A 17,453-nucleotide genomic window follows, 5' to 3' on the forward strand; every position below is an offset into this window, starting at 1 on the left:
CTCCATAAACTTATCGAGTTTAATCTTGAAGCCAGATATGTCTTTTGCCCCCACTGCTTCCCTTGGAAGGCTATTCCAGAACTTCACTCCTCTGATGGTTAGAAACCTTCATCTAATTTCAAGTCTAAACTACCCGATGGCCAGTTTATATCCATTTGTTCTTGTGTCCACATTGCTACTGAGCTTAAATAATTCCTCTCCCTCCCCGGTATTTATCCCTCTGATATATTTATAGAGAGCAATCATATCTCCCCTCAACCTTCTTTTGGTTAGGCTAAACAAGCCAAGCTCCTTGAGTCTCCTTTCATAAGACAGGTTTTCCATTCCTCGGATCACCCTAGTAGCCCTTCTCTGTACCTGTTCCAGTTTGAATTCATCATTCTTAAACATGGGAGACCAGAACTGAACACAGTATTCCAGATGAGGTCTCACCAGTGCCTTGTATAACGGTACTAACACCTCCTTATCTCTACTGGAAATACCTTGCCTGATGCATCCCAAGACCGCATTAACTTTTTTCACGGCCACATCACACTGGCAGCTCATAGTCATCCTGTGGTCAACCAATACTCCAAGGTCCTTCTCCTCCTCTGTTACTTCTAATTGATGCGTCCCCAGCTTATAATTAAAATTCTTGTTATTAATCTCTAAATGCATGACCTTGCACTTCTCACTATTAAATTTCATCTTATTACTATTACTCCAGTTTACAAGGTCATCCAGATCCTCCTGTATGATATCCCGATACTTCTCTAAATTGGCAATACCTCCCAGCTTTGTATCATCTGCAAACTTTATTAGCACACTCCCACTTTTTGTGCCGAGATCAGTAATAAAAAGATTAAATAAGATTGGTCCCAAAACCGATCCCTGAGGAACTCCACTGGTAACGTCCCTCCAGTCTGACAGTTCACCTTTCAGTATGACCTGCTGTAGTCTCCCTTTTAAACAATTTCTTATCCACCTTTCAATTTTCATATTGATCCTCATCTTTTCCAATTTAACTAACAATTCCCCATGTGGCAAAGTATCAAACACCTTACTGAAATCTAGGTAAATTAGATCCACTGCATTTCCTTTGTCTAAAAAAATGTGTTACTTTCTCAAAGAAGGAGATCAAGTTGGTTTGGCACGATCTACCTTTCGTAAAACCATGTTGTATTTTGTCCCATTTACCATTGACCTCAATGTCCTTAACTGCTTTCTCCTTCAAAATTTTTTCCAAGACCTTGCATACTACAGATGTCAAACTAACGTGCCTGTAGTTACCCGGATCACGTTTTTTTCCTTTCTTAAATATAGGAACTATGTTAGCAATTCTCCAGTCATACGGTACAACCCCTGAGTTTACAGATTCATTAAAAATTCTTGCTAATGGGCTTGCAATTTCATGTGCCAATTCCTTTAATATTCTTGGATGAAGATTATCTGGGCCCCCCAGTTTAGTCCCATTAAGATGTTCGAGTTTGGCTTCTACCTCAGGTATGGTAATATGTACCTCCATATCCTCATTCCCATTTGTCATCCTACCATTATCCCTAAGAACCTCATTAGCCTTATTAAAGACTGAGGCAAAGTGTTTGCTTAGATATTGGGCCATGCCTAAATTATCCTTAACCTCCACTCCATCCTCAGTGTTTAGCGGTCCCACTTCTTTCTTTGTTTTCTTCTTATTTATATGGCTATAGAACCTGTTACTATTGGTTTTAATTCCCTTTGCAAGGTCCAACTCTACTGGACTTTTAGCCTTTCTCACTCTATCCCTACATGTTCTGACCTCAATAAGGTAGCTTTCCTTGCTGATCCCTCCCATCTTCCACTCCCTGTATGCTTTCTGCTTTTTCTTAATCACCTCTCTGAGATGCTTGCTCATCCAGCTTGGTCTACAACTCCTGCCTATGAATTTTCTCCCCTTTCTTGGGATGCAGGCTTCCGATAGCTTCTGCAGCTTTGACTTGAAGTAATCCCAGGCCTTCTCCGCCTTTGGATCCACAAGTTCTTCAGTCCAATCCACTCCCCTAACTAATTTCCTTAATTTTTGAAAGTCAGCCCTTTTGAAATCAAAAACCCTAGTCGCAGATTTATTTTTGTTTATCTTTCCATTCAATTTGAACTGAATTAGCTCATGATCGCTTAAACCTAGGTTGTCCCCTACAACCATTTCTTCTATGAGGTCCTCACTACTCACCAAAAGCAAGGTGGTCACATCCCTTTGGGATTTTCCATGATGATGATGATGATATTTTTGGACTGACTGGAAGTAGGAAATACTGGAAGACTTGTGAGAAAGCCTGTATCTGTGAGACTTCCAGCTACAGCTGGCAAACCTTTTGCTGTGGGTGGTGGTGTTTTGGTGTGGTTTGTGTTTCCCAGATTAACAGGATTTAGGTGGAAAGGCTATGACAGATACAGAGGCAGCAGTGGGAGTGACCCATGTAGCGGAAGACACAATGAAGATGACTGGATGTGGAAGCTGCGGTATGTACATGATCCTGGAGGGGGTACCTGGAAAGAGTTTTATCTGCATGAAGTGCCATCTGATAGAGCTGATGGAAGAAAAGATACGAGGATTGGAGAGGCAGGTGGAAAGTCTGGTTGAGTTTAGAAGGGGGTCCGAGCGGATTATGGAGCAAAATCATGAGGTAGCTGAAGGGAAAAGCTCAGACTTGCAGATGGAAGCAGGACTGAAGAATTCTGAGGGGAGACTGCTGGGTGAAGAAAATGGACAGTGGAAGCATGTGACTAAGAGAACCAGGCAGAGGAAAAGATGGGCTAGTGAAGGACAAACAGAGCTCAAGAACAGGTTTGCAGAATTGGAAAATGAAGAAGGGGCTCAGCAGATGGTCACTGAAGGTGGAAGGGCAAGGAAGAAGAGAAGAGCGGCTAGTCCTATAGGAAAAGGGGAAGAGTCAATGGAGACTACACCAAATATGAGCCCCAGGAGGAAACAAGATGAGTTGAAGAGGATTACAAGGGAGAATAGGAATGGAAAGAACTTGCAGCCAGAGGGAACAGGGGATAGACCAGAGAATCGCACCGTCACCAGGAAAAGGCAGGTCTACGTGATCAGGGACTCCTTACTGAGAAGAATAGACAAGCCTGTAACCAGAGCTGATCCAGAGAATAGAAGGGTGTGCTGTCTTCTGGGTGCTAAGATACGGGATGTGGACCTGAGGTTGAAAAGGATCCTAAAGGGAACGGGAAAGAATCCACTGATTGTCCTTCATGTGGGAACAAATGATACCGGTAGATTCTCACTGGAACGTATCAAGGGAGACTATGCCAGGCTGGGGAAGACACTTAAGGAAATCGAGGCTCAGGTGATCTTCAGTGGGATTCTGCCTGTTCCTAGAGAAGGGCAACAAAGGTGTGACAAGATTATGACTATCAACAGATGGCTCAGGCAGTGGTGCTATAAGGATGGCTTTGGGATGTATGGCCACTGGGAGGCATTCATGGACAGAGGACAGTTCTCTCGGGATGGACTTCATCTGAGTAGGGAAGGAAATAGACTTCGAGGATGGAGGCTGGCACAACTGATTAAGAGAGCTTTAAACTAGGAATTTGGAGGAGATGGTTGGGAGATGTCCAGGTAATCTCCACGCCGGATTTTAGCATTGAGAGGGAAGAAAACAAAGTAAGAAAGGATACAGCCGTGGGTAGGAGAATGGACATAAGGAGGAAGGGCAGTGTGGATACCAATCCAATAGGTCATACTGGCTGTAGAATGTCCGTGCCTAATCAGGTAAAGAATGTGAGCGAGGCCAAACAGCAAAAATTACACCAATACGAGGAGCCTAGGTAACAAAATGGAGGAATTAGAAATACTGGTGCAGGAAGTGAAACCAGATATTATAGGGATAACAGAAACATGGTGGAATAGTAGTCATGACTGGACTACAGCTATTGAAGGGTATGTGCTGTTTAGGAAAGACAGAAATAAAGGCAAAGGTGGTGGAGTAGCACTGTATATCAATGATGAGGTAGAATGTAAAGAAATAAGAAGCGATGGAATGGATAAGACCGAGTCTGTCTGGGCAAAAATAACATTGGGGAAGAAAACTACTAGAGCCTCCCGTGTGATAGTACTTGGGGAGCGCTATAGACGGCCGGGATCTAAGTTGGATATGGATAGAGCCCTCTTTAATGAAGTAAATACTAATGGGAACTGCATGATCATGGGAGACTTTAACTTTCCAGTTATAGACTGGAGGACAAGTGCTAGTAATAATAATAGGGCTCAGATTTTCCTAGATGTGATAGCTGATGGATTCCTTCATCAAGTAGTTGCTGAACCAACTAGAGGGGATGCAAATTGAGCACCACCCAAATTGAGCTCTGGCAAGCTGCTTAAGGTGGTCTGGTTGTGTATTCTGTTTGTTCATCACTGGCAGTCTTGTCGTGCCATTGAAGCTTTTGATGTCCATGTGCTCATCGGCAATGTTGCTGCAATCCTTGGTACACACACACTTCAGAATTCTTTGGTCTTCCATTCTAGTAATATCTCCATACCAAGAAAGCCACTGAAACTGCACCTCTGCTGTTGGAAGCGGTTGCTGGGCTCAGCTTCAAATATCCTCATTTCTGATATTGTCCTGCTACTTAATATGAAGCAGCTGACAAAGATGATGAGTACTGAAATGACCATCTAGTGTTTCTCAGCCTTCCTCAGTGCCCACATTTCACTTCCATACAATAGAGTTGGTATAACTTTGGTTCTGTAGATCGTCAGAAGCCTGATGGACTCACAACATCCCTACAGAAGGCACTGAAGAGCTTGAAATATGGCAACAGGTGCTGCTATATGCGTATCCACATCTTTTCAGCATCCCCCAACACTGTCTGTGATGGCTACCTAAATATTTGACAGTTGCCACCTGCTCGATGTCCCATCCGGACAGGTTAACACTGAGCTGGTTGTAATCTGGAGTTGGAGGCCACTTGATTGTCAAGGCCAGAGATTTAGTTTTATCTGGATTAATAACCAGACCCATGTGTGCTGCTTCTTGCATGACCAGCCCGCCCACCAGCTGCAATGATTCACCAAACTGAGCCAACGCAACAATGTTGTTGGTGTATTCAGGATCTCGAAGCAGAATATGGTGTTCAGCTCAACGCCACTGACAGCTGCCTCTTCAAGCTTATCCCTCAACCAATCAGTGCAGATATGGAACAAAGATGATGAGAGAACTCAGCCTTGCCAGAACTTCCCTGGCGATAGGAAACCATGCCGTGTGTCTGTCACCAACGCAAACACAGCTTTCCCCATTCCACTATAGCGCTCCCCTATCAATAGCACTATCTTTCCAGGGAGGCTGAGGTGCCTCATCCGATCCCCCAAAAATGCCCGAGGCCCTGAATCAGAGGCCTGATGGAAGTCTGTGAAAAGCGCTGCACACAGTTTATTAAATTCAGCCATCTACTCAAAAGCTGAAATATCACTAGAAGAGCCTTTCGTGCAAAAATCAGGTAGAGCCATTGCAGTGCACGGGTGGGCCTGAGAGGCGAAGTTCCGATTCAAATCCAGACTTCCCCATACTCCAAGCCTGTCTGGACCCAAGATTTTGGTTCAGACCACTGAATAATCTAACCTAATCTGATCTGTTTTATCAGTATGCCTAATCATATTTATGATGACCAGTGCCATAGTATTTAGGCTCTGAGCTAGGTATAAAGCAAAATCTGTAGTGTGGATCCAAAGCTAAAAGGTTTTTAGATTGTGGAAGATTGAGTCTGACTGAACACTTATATGAAAGCATTCAAAAATGAGTAACTGTATTTTCATACTTTAATCAAACTTGGTCAGACCTTAAAAAGGGGTTCATTGGGTTTTTGTTAACATTTGGGCTAAATGTTCAACTCCCTTTTTCTATTGTCTGAACAAGTTCACCCACCCCTATTTATTTTAAAGGTAACATTTTGCTACCCCTCAATCCATCATTAAATGTTAGAAGAGTCAGTGCTATGAAATTCTTCTGAAGGAAAAGAAATTCAAGTGAGACTAGAAAGATTATATGTCCCAGTAACTCAGAAAATTAAAGTGATGAAAGGTGTTGCCTTAGTTAGATCTTGTGCATCTATGTAATTGGTTTGCCACTGGCTAGGAATGGGATGAGCTCTGTGCAAGTTCAGTAGTCATCACAAACACAAATGACTTCTAAGTCATTTGTTTTTATCTGAATGACATTTATAAAATGGGATCCCTTCCAGCCCTCCTCTCTTGAATCATTTTGGGCTGATTGAGGAAAGCAAAGCCTGGGAGACCTTTCTGTGTAGTGCTAAAACCAGGAAGCCCTTATGGGTTCCCACAAACCACAGTCCATCAGACAGGAAGCAGGTCTGGGAGTCCACCATTAGTTTATTTTTAGTCCTGTTGAGTCTGCTTTTTTGATGCACTTCCTCAGTGTGACTAAACTCTGTTTGGGAGATTTGTTTGTTTCTGTGTACTTACACCGTGACATTCTCCTATTATAGTGCCAGCTCAGGTGACTAGCCTGCATGTGACAAACCAGGGGGCAACCAACAGTTTGTTCACCAACTGGACAAGGGCGCTGGGAGATGTAGAGTCGTACCAAGTGCTGCTGATTCACGAAAATGTTGTCATTAAAAATGAGAGTGTTTCCAGTGAGACCAGTAGATACCACTTCCACTCCCTGAAAGCCGGAGGACTCTATTCCGTGGTCGTTACCACAGTTAGTGGAGGGATATCGTCCAGACAGACGATTGCAGAAGGGAGGACAGGTAAGGAAGGGGAAGGAAGTGTTCCACCATATCTGTGTAAACTCCCATAAGCTGAACTCATTTGGAAGGATGGTCTCATGGTTATGTCAGTGGACTAAGATTTGGAAGATCTGGGTTCTGTGCCAGACTCCCATGCGTGGCCTTGCACAGGTCATGCCTCCGTTCCCTAGCCTCACAGAGTTGTTGTGAGGAAAAAATGTTTGTTGGTCATTAGATACTCCAGTGATGGGAGCCATAGAATTCTGAATCTTTCATGAGCAATAAAGAACAACAACAGTTTCTCGGATATTGAGCTGTGTGGGGAAAAATTGCACCAAGTTTTTGTGAATTTGGCAAAACCCAAACATTCTGTGATTTGACCCAAATGTTTTTCATGAAAACAACTTGTGATATTTTCAGGTAAAATCATGAAAAAACTAACCGGTGAGAAAATAGCACTGAAAAGTTGGGAAGCTGAAAACATTTCTTAATGTTTCCTAATTAATACTGACCATGACAGAAAATGGGTCAGATCCTCCCCTGGTGTAAATTAGCTTAACTGCAATGGACTTTAGTGGAGTTATGCCAATTTGTGCTAGTAAGGATCTGTCGTAATAAAGTTATTTAACTCCAGAATACTCCTGATCATTACCTAAAATGTCACCAGTTCTGGCAGGGTCAAACACACCGGCACATCTTGCATCACTGAAAAGAACCAGATCAATTTTGTACCTATTTTTGGCCACTAGGGGGTAGAAAACTCTTGATAATTAGAAATAAATCTTTGCATTGGCCTCAAAATGATAAAGGGATTTGTGGTTATTTTTATTGGTGAGAAATAGCACTGTAGGAGGATAGCTAACACTCTAGGATATTAGACGTGCCATCAGACCCTTGACCTCACGACCATAGACAATAACTTCACTGTCTTTGTTCAGAAACTCAGATGTTTGCTACTCACTTGGAGTGGAAGGCTTTCTGATGCTAAATAAGACATCTCGCCTTTTTTGTTTTGCTTGGTCACATTCCACACATTCCTGCTGCCCTTAACAATTGGAATAAGCTATTTAAAACTTCTTTGCTGCTTTTTCCTTTTGTTGCGCAGTTCCTTCCAGTGTGAGCGGAGTAACAGTGAATAATTCGGGACGGAGCGACTACCTCAGTGTTTCCTGGCTACCAGCGACTGGAGATGTGGATAGTTATTTGGTAACACTCTCTCATGACAGCCAGACGGTTCAGACTCTAACCATTTCCAGAGCCCTCAGTGAATGTTCTTTCAGCAGCCTGGTTCCTGGCAGGCTCTACAATGTGACAATAATCACAAAGAGTGGGAAGTATGAAAATCATTCCTTCAGCTGGGAACGAACAGGTAAAGGGGTCAGAAAGAAAGGGGACTGTGTGTGGATTCAGTCACACACATCTCCCATGTTCAATCCTTTGCGATGATCTGTGCTAGCAGTAATGGCTAACCAAAACAGGAGCTAGATTGGAAGATCAAGTCCTAAAACTACAGTGCTTAAGATTGAGGGCCTGCTTTTCATTTATGATTGTAGGACTACTTTACACCACACTGACAATGTAAAGTGGCCTTAGCATAAATGAGAATCAGACCCCCTGATCTTCCTCACATTTCAGTCAGTGACAAAACCGCAATTAAGTTCAATGCGAAGAGGATCTGGCCCAAAGCCTCACTGTATCATAACCAAAGGAGGATTGGGAGTAAAAAATGTGAGTGCATAGGAAGGCCATCCTTAGCTAGAATAATTTGTGATCTTCTCCAGGGCAGTAATTTTGACCCCAACGTAAGTGAGGGGATAAGGAGCTTTTGCTTCTGTGAAAGGGCGAAATCTAGTACAAATTTGGCAGCCCTCATGGTGAGCTGAGATTAAATGACGGTTTTGACTCAAGCACTTTGTTCCCCAGACCCTGTAAGTTGGCCCTTCATGTACTATCCTGTGCAGTAGGGGTCCAAAAAGGCAAAAAAATGTTCAGATACAAATAGAATGGAATGGAAAATGATACTGGAAATAATATAATGCCATAATATAAGTGAACTCCCCCCTTTATTTCTGGACATGCTATCTCAAAAAGGATATAATAGGAATAGAAGAGAGCCAGAGATGAGTGACAGAAATTATCTGAGGTATGGAAAAACTTCCATCTGAAGAGAAATTTAAAATATGAGGACTGTTTACTTGAGAGAGCAGAGGAATAAGGGGGGACAAGATAGAGATATGCAAAATAACCCCCTTTTTCTTAATAGAACAACAAGGGGACAGTCAGTGAAATAGAAAGGTAGCAAATTTAGCACTAATAAAAGGAAATACTCTTTCATACACTGCAGAGTTAGCCTATGAAACTCATTGCTATATGATAACATTAAAGCAAAGAGTGTAGTAGGATTCCAAAAAGGATTGGACTTGTATGTGGATAACAAGAACAGCCAGAGTTACAATAGCAAGAATTAAAACAATCAAACAAAACCCACTGTTGGAAGGGATCAGCCCTCATGTTTCACATCATAAGCCAAGCCCTAATTAATGGGAGTTAGGAAGAAATGTTCCCAATGGACAGGCTATTCAATAACTGCCGGCTGCAAGGGTTTTTGCACTTCTCTCTGAAGTATCTGATACTTGACCACTGAGCTAATCTGGGTATGGCAGTGCCTGTGCTCAGTTACCTTTCTCTGGATATTCTGCGTGACACATTTATTGTTTCAGAATCCCTAATTCTTTGCCTGTGTTCTTCTCTTCCCCCCTTCCCTGCCCCCCCCCCCCCAGTACCTTCAAGCGTGCAGGGACTTACTGTCAGCAATTCAGCAAGAAGTGACTATTTAAAGGTGTCCTGGTTACATGCCACTGGAGATTTTGACAATTATGAAGTGATCATCAAGAACAACAATGACTTCAACCAAACAAAAAGTGTCCCCAAGGATGAAAATGAATGTGTGTTCACTAAACTGGTCCCGGGGAGGCAATACAGCGTAACTGTTAGCACACGGAGTGGAAAATATGAGACTAGTAAAAGGGTCAATGGCAGAACAAGTGAGTAAATACCCTGGAGAACATCCCTGGAGTTCTGATTGGAGGGAGGGCATTTTTATTTACAGTACACAGGTAAAAAGGAAATCTTGTTTTACCATCTGATGCTGATAGCTTGGCTCTTCAAACGTGTGTCGCTCTAAAGATCAAAGGAGGCAACTAGGTTACAATAGATGTCTAAGTCAAAGACATGCAGAAAATTAAAAAAAAATACATGTGTTTAGGGTTGTAAACTCTGAGATAAAATATAGCATATTTAAAATCAAAGTTGTACAGTTTTGCCATGTCAACCTGTTATTTATGTTTTTAAAGCAATGACAACAGATATAGAATCTCTCTCTTTCATGTGACAGACTGGAGGTGCAGAAAGAGAATTATCCATGCTTTTATTCATTTATTTGTTATTTTATTTTTTGTATTGTGGTAGCTCCTAGAAGCCCTAGTCATGGACCATTGTGCTAGACTCTGTACAAACACAGAACAAAAAGATGGTTCCATTAGTTTCAATAACATTTTGCATGCTAAGGTTTACATCACAAGAGGCATGTCAAGTCACGTTCCTTGGCAGTGGTCAGAATAACAATGACCTGAAGAGTTTATTTGCTATTCTTTTCTATTGTGTTTTCAGTGCCGGAGTCAGTGAAGGAATTGACTCTTAGTAACAGAAGCACTGAAGACCTGCAAGTTACCTGGTCAAAGGCTGAGGGGGATGTTGATCAGTATGAGATTCAGTTACTTTTCAATGATATGAAGGTCTTTCCACCCATTTTCCTTGGAAACACCATTGAGGAGTATCGGTTCACAGCTTTAACCCCAGGGCGCCTGTACAAAATTCTTGTCTTGACAATCAGTGGAGACACACAACGTGCCACTTTCATAGAAGGACTGACAGGTAAGAGAAAACAGCTTTTAAAACATGGTTTCGGGCTTCTTCATTCCAGAGAGCAAAAAACTGGGAGTTCAGCAAATCCAGACTGCGTCACAATCATACTTGAGCTCCTTAGTCTACAATGAACCCAGCTGTAATACTGTCAGAGAAATGCAAGATGTCACTGAAAGCCACATCAATACTTCAGCTAAACTGAGCTTCCCTTAATAAACAAATGTCACAATCATCCACTATCATATAAGTGATGGATGGTGGTGTGATTTCTTGGTTAGAGGAGGGCATTGGGAGTGAAGACTTCAGATTTCTTTTATGCCCAGCTCTGCCACTGGTTTGCTTTGTCACCTTGGTGAAATCACTTAACATCTCAGTCAGCTCCCCAATTTACCCATCTGTAAAATAAGTATATTACATAACTACAAACAGCTTTTGTGACGTTTAATGCATTAACATCTGTAAAGAATTTTGAGATTCTCAGAAGAAAGATCCTTGTGTAATATTATCTGCAGAATATAAAGGTATCTAGACGAAGCAACGATAACAGTATTTTTTTTATTTTCTTTATTGTCTCTGGAAAGATATAGCATTCTTCTTATGAATAAAGAGAAAGAGAGAGGTATGGTGTTGTACATTGCTAGGGCACAATCCTGCAAATACTTACACACATCTGCAGCTTCACTCACACAAGTAGTGGGACTACTCACAGGAGTAAAGTTACACATACATGTAAGTATTTGCAAAATTAGGCCCCTCATGAGTACAATAGTCTCTTTTCCTTTTGTACTTATTCCTGATGTAGACTTCAGAATTGCATTTGCTGCAGCTACAGGCATACCAGTATTTGAAATATTTGAATGGAATGGAAATTTCTGAGCTGGGGTTCCATCTTTCTGGTTTTTTTCCCCAGCTCCAAGTGCTGTCAAAAACATTCACGTTTCAGCCAATGGGATGACAAACAGCCTGAAAGTGAACTGGACTCCTGGAGGAGGAGATGTTGATTCCTACACAGTGACACTATTCCATCACAACCATCAGCTTGATTCCCAGACTGTCTCCAAGCCTGTCTATGAGCATACCTTCAGCAAGTTAGAAGCAGGGGAGCAGTACCGGGTTGTGGTACAGTCTAACAGCGGCACCCTGCACAACAGTTTAACGGCTCTCGGACGTACAAGTACGTTTCTTCGTGGAAAAAGGGCAAAAAGTGCCATACATTCCCATCAGATTAGTACTATTTTATAACAGTATTTTATTATTTGTCTATATGGTGTCCCAAAGTGTCTGGGGAGACTCAGATGTGTAAGGAGATAGGTCTCTGTCACAAAGAGTTTGAAGGCTTGATCCTTCAAACCTACCTGGTAGTAATTTCTCTGGTGTGAATAATCACATTGGCGTCAGTGGGACTTCTCATGTGGGCAACTTTACTAGAGTAAATATTTGTGAGACTGGGCCCTCCAGTCCAAACTCTGCCATGGGATCTGCTAATGCAGCCTCTTATGCCTGCCTGGAATCCCAAAGGAGCCGGCGGGACTCCACACAGACATAAGGTGTGTGCTAGCAGAGCCCACTGCATGATCAGGGGCTCCCAGACAATATATAGACCCTGTATAGGGTATGGAGGAGATGCAACTCAATATCATGATTTAAATCCTCTTCCTCTTTTCGTGTGAGCCTGTGTTTTGCTTTGGGACTGGGCTTTTGGGGGGAGTAGCCCTTGGCTAAGATGTTTTCTGTCATCCCGTACTTGCCTGTCTTGTCTATTATTTTGACAGTTTTGTTGTTTCTTTGTGTTTTAATACTTGTTTATTTTCCTTTGAAACCTGTGATGATTTTTCAGCTATTTATACACACTACACACACACATACCCTCTTTGTAGTATAAAAGCTAAATAAATTCTCTCTCTTTCTGGTCGTTCAATATTTTTTTAAAATAACCCTCTTCTGATCATCCCTTTCTCTGCTGTCCCAAGCACCATGGCTCTCTGGAAACCACCCCACTACACCTCCTCTTATCCATTGCTTCCCCAACCCAACCTTGGCCTTGGTGTGCTTTAGCTACTTTACACACTGGAGGAAAAAGGAATGTAACCTGAGGCCAAGGGATGGGTTGTAAGTGTCTCAGCCAGGGACAATGACTGCTATAACAAGAGGGTGAGAATGCGATATTGGAGAGTAGGCAGCCTAGTCACTACTTTGGCCCCAGCTTTCATATGATCTTTTATTATTTCTTAGATATGACTATATAAACAAGTATGCAACTTCTGTTAGAACAACACTGAATAGCCGTGGGCTGGAGTCTGCTTTATGAATTTATGCTCCATGGAGCAGAGAACGGGGAAGGGGAGGGGAGGAGTCTCCCGGGTGTTGATTACAGTTCTCTAATTCATTCCCAAGGGGCTGTCTGCCAGCTGCGGGTAGCCAGAGCACAGCACACCCCCTACACCTCCCTTCCACCCTCCAGCCACTAGGAGTTGTGGGGAGTTTGTCCGAGAGCTGGTCTCTCTGCCTGCTGGGGTCTCTCCCATGCTGAGGAAATTCAAAGTTGGGGAGGTGCAGATGACATATAAAGCTATAAAACTGTATCATTTAGTGGGTTAGCCAGCCTTCCAACATTGCATTCCATGCTCTATACGCTCCCCAAATGTTATTTATTTTAATTTTTTTTTAATGAATGTGTGTAATTCTATATAGGGCAGATGCAATGAACAGAGATGCGCATAACAGGCAACTTTTCGAATGCTGTGGGAGTGTTGCACACAGACTGTGAAAGCGAGGTGTTTAGCCAGTTTTATGAAGCAGTCTAATAGAAATGACTTCAATTCACCACTATTGGTAGAACAAAAAAAATCTGTCTCTTTAAAAACCCGTTTAATCTAATCTACAAGTTCTAAAGTGCCTTAACCATAATTCATGTCATGACTGCATGGTACGTGGTGCAGAGTTAAGGTTGTTTGGGTGCCCTACTGATACATTTCCATAGAAGAACATTCATAGTCTTTTTTTTTTTAAGTTTAACCTTCACTTTGAATTTCCAGGAGGTATAGTGCCTGGTTTGGAGATAATTACAAGATCCGTGTAATACATCTTACCCTAAATTACGGAAAGTAGTTTTTGTGTAGGAATTCTGTCTGTCTGTCTGTCTGTGTGCGCGCAAATACACACATACACATATATACACCACATGCATCGGTATGTGCCGACATACATAAATATTTTTCACAGTTAATTATGCTAATTCACAAACACATATTAAATGATACAAAATTAACCTCACAATCTCTTTAATTGTTGTTCCCAGTTCCTTCCTCTGTCCAGGGTTTATTTGCAGATCATGCCTACAGCAGTCATTCCTTATTAGTGACCTGGCACAGTGCTCCTGGAGTGGCTGAGAGATATGACATCCTGCTCTTGACTGAGCAAGGTATCCTTCTGAGCAATAAATCGGAGCCAGCAACTGCTAAACAGCACAAATTTGAAGATTTAATACCAGGCAAGAAGTATAAAGTGCAAATGTTGACAGTCAGCGGTGGGCTCTTCAGCAGCCGAGCAGAAACCGAAGGCCGAACAGGTAGAGCATTTCAGCATTATTTACAGTATCTGCAGTAAGATATGGTATGAATATAATGATTCATTCAAATATCTAGTTATCCAAAAAGCTCCAATAGGAACCAGTCTCCTTGAATCAATGCATCGTTTTTCTGAGATATGTTTAATGTAAAAAATTGAAAATTGCTTACAAAGGGGTGTGGATTTTCCAGGTTGTAGTGAAGGGATCAGCAGCCTTTGGCACGCGGCCCATCAGGGTAAGCCCCTGGTGGGCCAGGCCAGTTTGTTTACCTGCCGTGTCTGCAGGTTCAGCTGATCGCAGCTTCTACTGGCCTCGGTTTGCCGTTCCAGGCCAATGGGGGCTGCAGGAAGGGTGGCCAGCACATCCCTCGGCCCGCGTCTCTTCCCGCAGCCCACATTGGCCTGAAGTGGCGAACTGCAGCCAGTAGGAGTTGCCATCGGCCAAACCCGAGGACGCGGCAGGTAAACAAACAGGCCCGGCCAGCCAGGGCTTTCCCTGATGGGCCACGTGCCAAAGGTTGCTGATCCCTGTTGTAGTGCATTGTATATTGAAGCAGAAAGTTGAGGAGTGTTGCTATAGTTAAGGATCTCTCTGCATGTCCATTATATAGCCATGTTAACTCTTTCTATTGTCTATCCTTAAATTCACCTGGCTTATATAGGATCCTAGCCCAAACTTGGATACAAATATACTGCCAGTGTTGCCAACCTTTTCTCAGGCAAAACTTCACATTGATGTTAAAGGGAAGTTTTGTGTGAGTCTAGACTGGAGGATTGAGCCCCTTGGTTATCATACATATTACATATGTGTTGCTAAATGGCATCTATAACTTACAAAAGTTTTCATCTTGTTTCTGGACGTCGTTGTTTTTGTGCTTTTACGTTATATAAATGTAGTTCTCAGTGGCTTAATAGAAACTTCTTCTCATCATAAGTGTCATTTTAACTGAGATTTAGCTTAGTTACTAGAATCTCTGACATTTTCTCCTGTATTTATCCCTGTTTCCAGTCCCAGCTGCTGTCACAAATCTGAAGGTCACAGAAAACACCAATGGACGCCTGTCATTCAGCTGGACTACCTCCCAGGGAGAACTGGACTCCTATAATATCTTTCTGTACAATCCAGACAAATCCCTCCAGGACAGAATTTCAGGAGACCAGAACCTTCAGCAGTGTTCTTTCCAGAACTTGCGGCAAGGCAGGATGTATAAAATGGTGATTGTTACCCACAGTGGAGAGCTCACAAATGAGTCATCCGTATTTGGAAGAACAGGTAGGAGCATCTAGCAGGATAATCCATCCCCAATGAAATCTTCCTTAAGGACATCGGTGAGCTAATCTAATAGCCAAAAGCTGGTACTAGAGTCTAGTAAAGCTGCTAGAAGTATCCAGGCTGTCTTTATACATCAAAGGCATTAACTAAAAGGAAGCTAAATTCTAAATTATGTGACAATTGTTTTCAGATAATAAATAAGTAAATATTGTCCTAATTTATTATGTGTGGCCCAGTGGTACCTAGGTGTCCCAATTAAGGGCAGGAGCCCTATTGTGCTAGAAGCTATATAGGTATAAATAAAAAGACAGTCCTCTGCCCCAAAGAGCTTACAGCACTGGTTTATGATAAGATGCAGCAAGTGGGCAAAACAAATGGGGAAGGGGGAAGACAAGGTGGCTAACAGTGAAATGAAAAAGCTTTTCATGATCAGCACTAGTTTCAGCTTACCATTTGTCTACCCACTGCCAGGTGGCAGGGTGTTGTAGGCATTTGTAAGAGCTATGTTACTCCCCAAAACCTCCTCTAATCTCCCACTACTCCCCCTCTTCCTTCCCCCCCCCCGACACACACACACACACTGAAATTCCTGAAATTTGTTTCCTGTTTTTTGGCCACCTGTGCTATGTATATCTAGATCTTTATATGGCCACTATCACAGCACTACCGTAGCACTGTTCTTCCCCAAAATGTTCAGTGTGTAGTAACTGTGTACCCTCTCTTTCAGTTCCAGCCCCAGTTATTAATCTCAACAGCTCCAACAGAAACATGACGGGCAGTCTGTGGTTCACCTGGGGACCAGCATCAGGAGATGTAGACTATTATGAACTGAATCTTTATAACCCAAATGGCACACAGAAGGAAACAAGGCATGGGAAAGACCTGAGAGAGTGGCATTTCCTGGGCCTAGTTCCTGGCAGAAAGTACACCCTGGTTGTAGTGACCCACAGCGGTGACCTGACCAATACAGCAAAGACTGAGGGAAGAACAGGTAAAGAACTGCAGTGGCTTTTTGCCCCCAACTGTCAGAATTTACAGCAGTTCATTGATATGTGATGGATTTATTCTGAGATAAGATTTTTATTGCATGAATTATTAAAGGCATAGAAAAGTACAAGTAAGACCATCATAAATAGTATTACATTAATGGCAGGAAATAAATCAGAGTCCGACTGGTTTGTTCGGTGTCCTGTTTCTTATCAATGTTACTGTGCAGAAGCCGGAGAGAAATGAAGAAGTCTAAGATAATGGCTGTTTTGTCTCACACACCCATCCTATGTGCAAATGTCATGAGACTTTTTCTTTTCATTTTGCCCCTTGTGTCTAGCACCCAGTCCTCCTAGTGCTGTATCATTTGCTGATGTTGCAAACACCTCCCTGTCAATCACCTGGCTGGGTCCCCCAGACTGGACGGATTATGATGACTTTGAGTTGCAATGGTTCCCGAGAGATCCCCTTACAGTCTTCAACCCGTACAGCAACAGCAGATCAAAGGGACGCATCATGTATGGCCTTCGACCGGGGCGGCTCTATAATTTCAGTGTCAGGAGCGTCAGCGGCAACACCTGGAAGACATACAGTCAATCACTGTCTGGAACTGTGAGAACAAGTAGGAACCCATTTGTTATTGAACCCTTATTGCTCATCTGGAGATGAGGCTGAAACAGTACGGCCAAATCTTACCCATCCCAATTAAGCATTTATTAATTTCTACTAGTTGACTCAAGAATGTCTGGATATGGAGTCAAGTAGAAATCAAAATGTTCCTTTGTCCTGCCCTACAGCAAGTATGTAAAGATTAGAAATGAACACAAGCTGCAAAATTCAGATCCAGATCAAAACATTCCTGAAATTCTGGACTATTTGGTTCCAGGTTTCGATTTATTATAGAATCAGAAAAATGGAGGGCTGAAAGGGACCTTGAGAAGACATCAAGTCCAGCCCCCTGCATTGAGGTAGGACCAAATAA

At 42.5% G+C, this 17,453-nt stretch overlaps 1 protein-coding gene across 2 annotated transcripts in view; it reads left to right on the forward strand.

Moving 5' to 3' along the window:
* PTPRB (protein tyrosine phosphatase receptor type B) overlaps positions 1–17,453 on the forward strand; it is a 107,656-nt gene that overhangs the window by 51,622 nt on the left and 38,581 nt on the right. For both annotated transcript variants that reach the window (XM_074942052.1, XM_074942051.1), the window contains 9 exons: positions 6,475–6,741; positions 7,826–8,089; positions 9,501–9,764; positions 10,390–10,653; positions 11,555–11,818; positions 13,943–14,212; positions 15,221–15,484; positions 16,212–16,475; positions 16,812–17,093. In XM_074942052.1, coding sequence (XP_074798153.1) covers positions 6,475–6,741; positions 7,826–8,089; positions 9,501–9,764; positions 10,390–10,653; positions 11,555–11,818; positions 13,943–14,212; positions 15,221–15,484; positions 16,212–16,475; positions 16,812–17,093 — 2,403 coding nt within the window. The remainder of the gene's footprint in view (positions 1–6,474; positions 6,742–7,825; positions 8,090–9,500; positions 9,765–10,389; positions 10,654–11,554; positions 11,819–13,942; positions 14,213–15,220; positions 15,485–16,211; positions 16,476–16,811; positions 17,094–17,453) is intronic.

The sequence above is a fragment of the Natator depressus genome, chromosome 1 (genome assembly GCF_965152275.1).
Source record: "Natator depressus isolate rNatDep1 chromosome 1, rNatDep2.hap1, whole genome shotgun sequence".
Classification (NCBI taxonomy): domain Eukaryota; kingdom Metazoa; phylum Chordata; order Testudines; family Cheloniidae; genus Natator; species Natator depressus.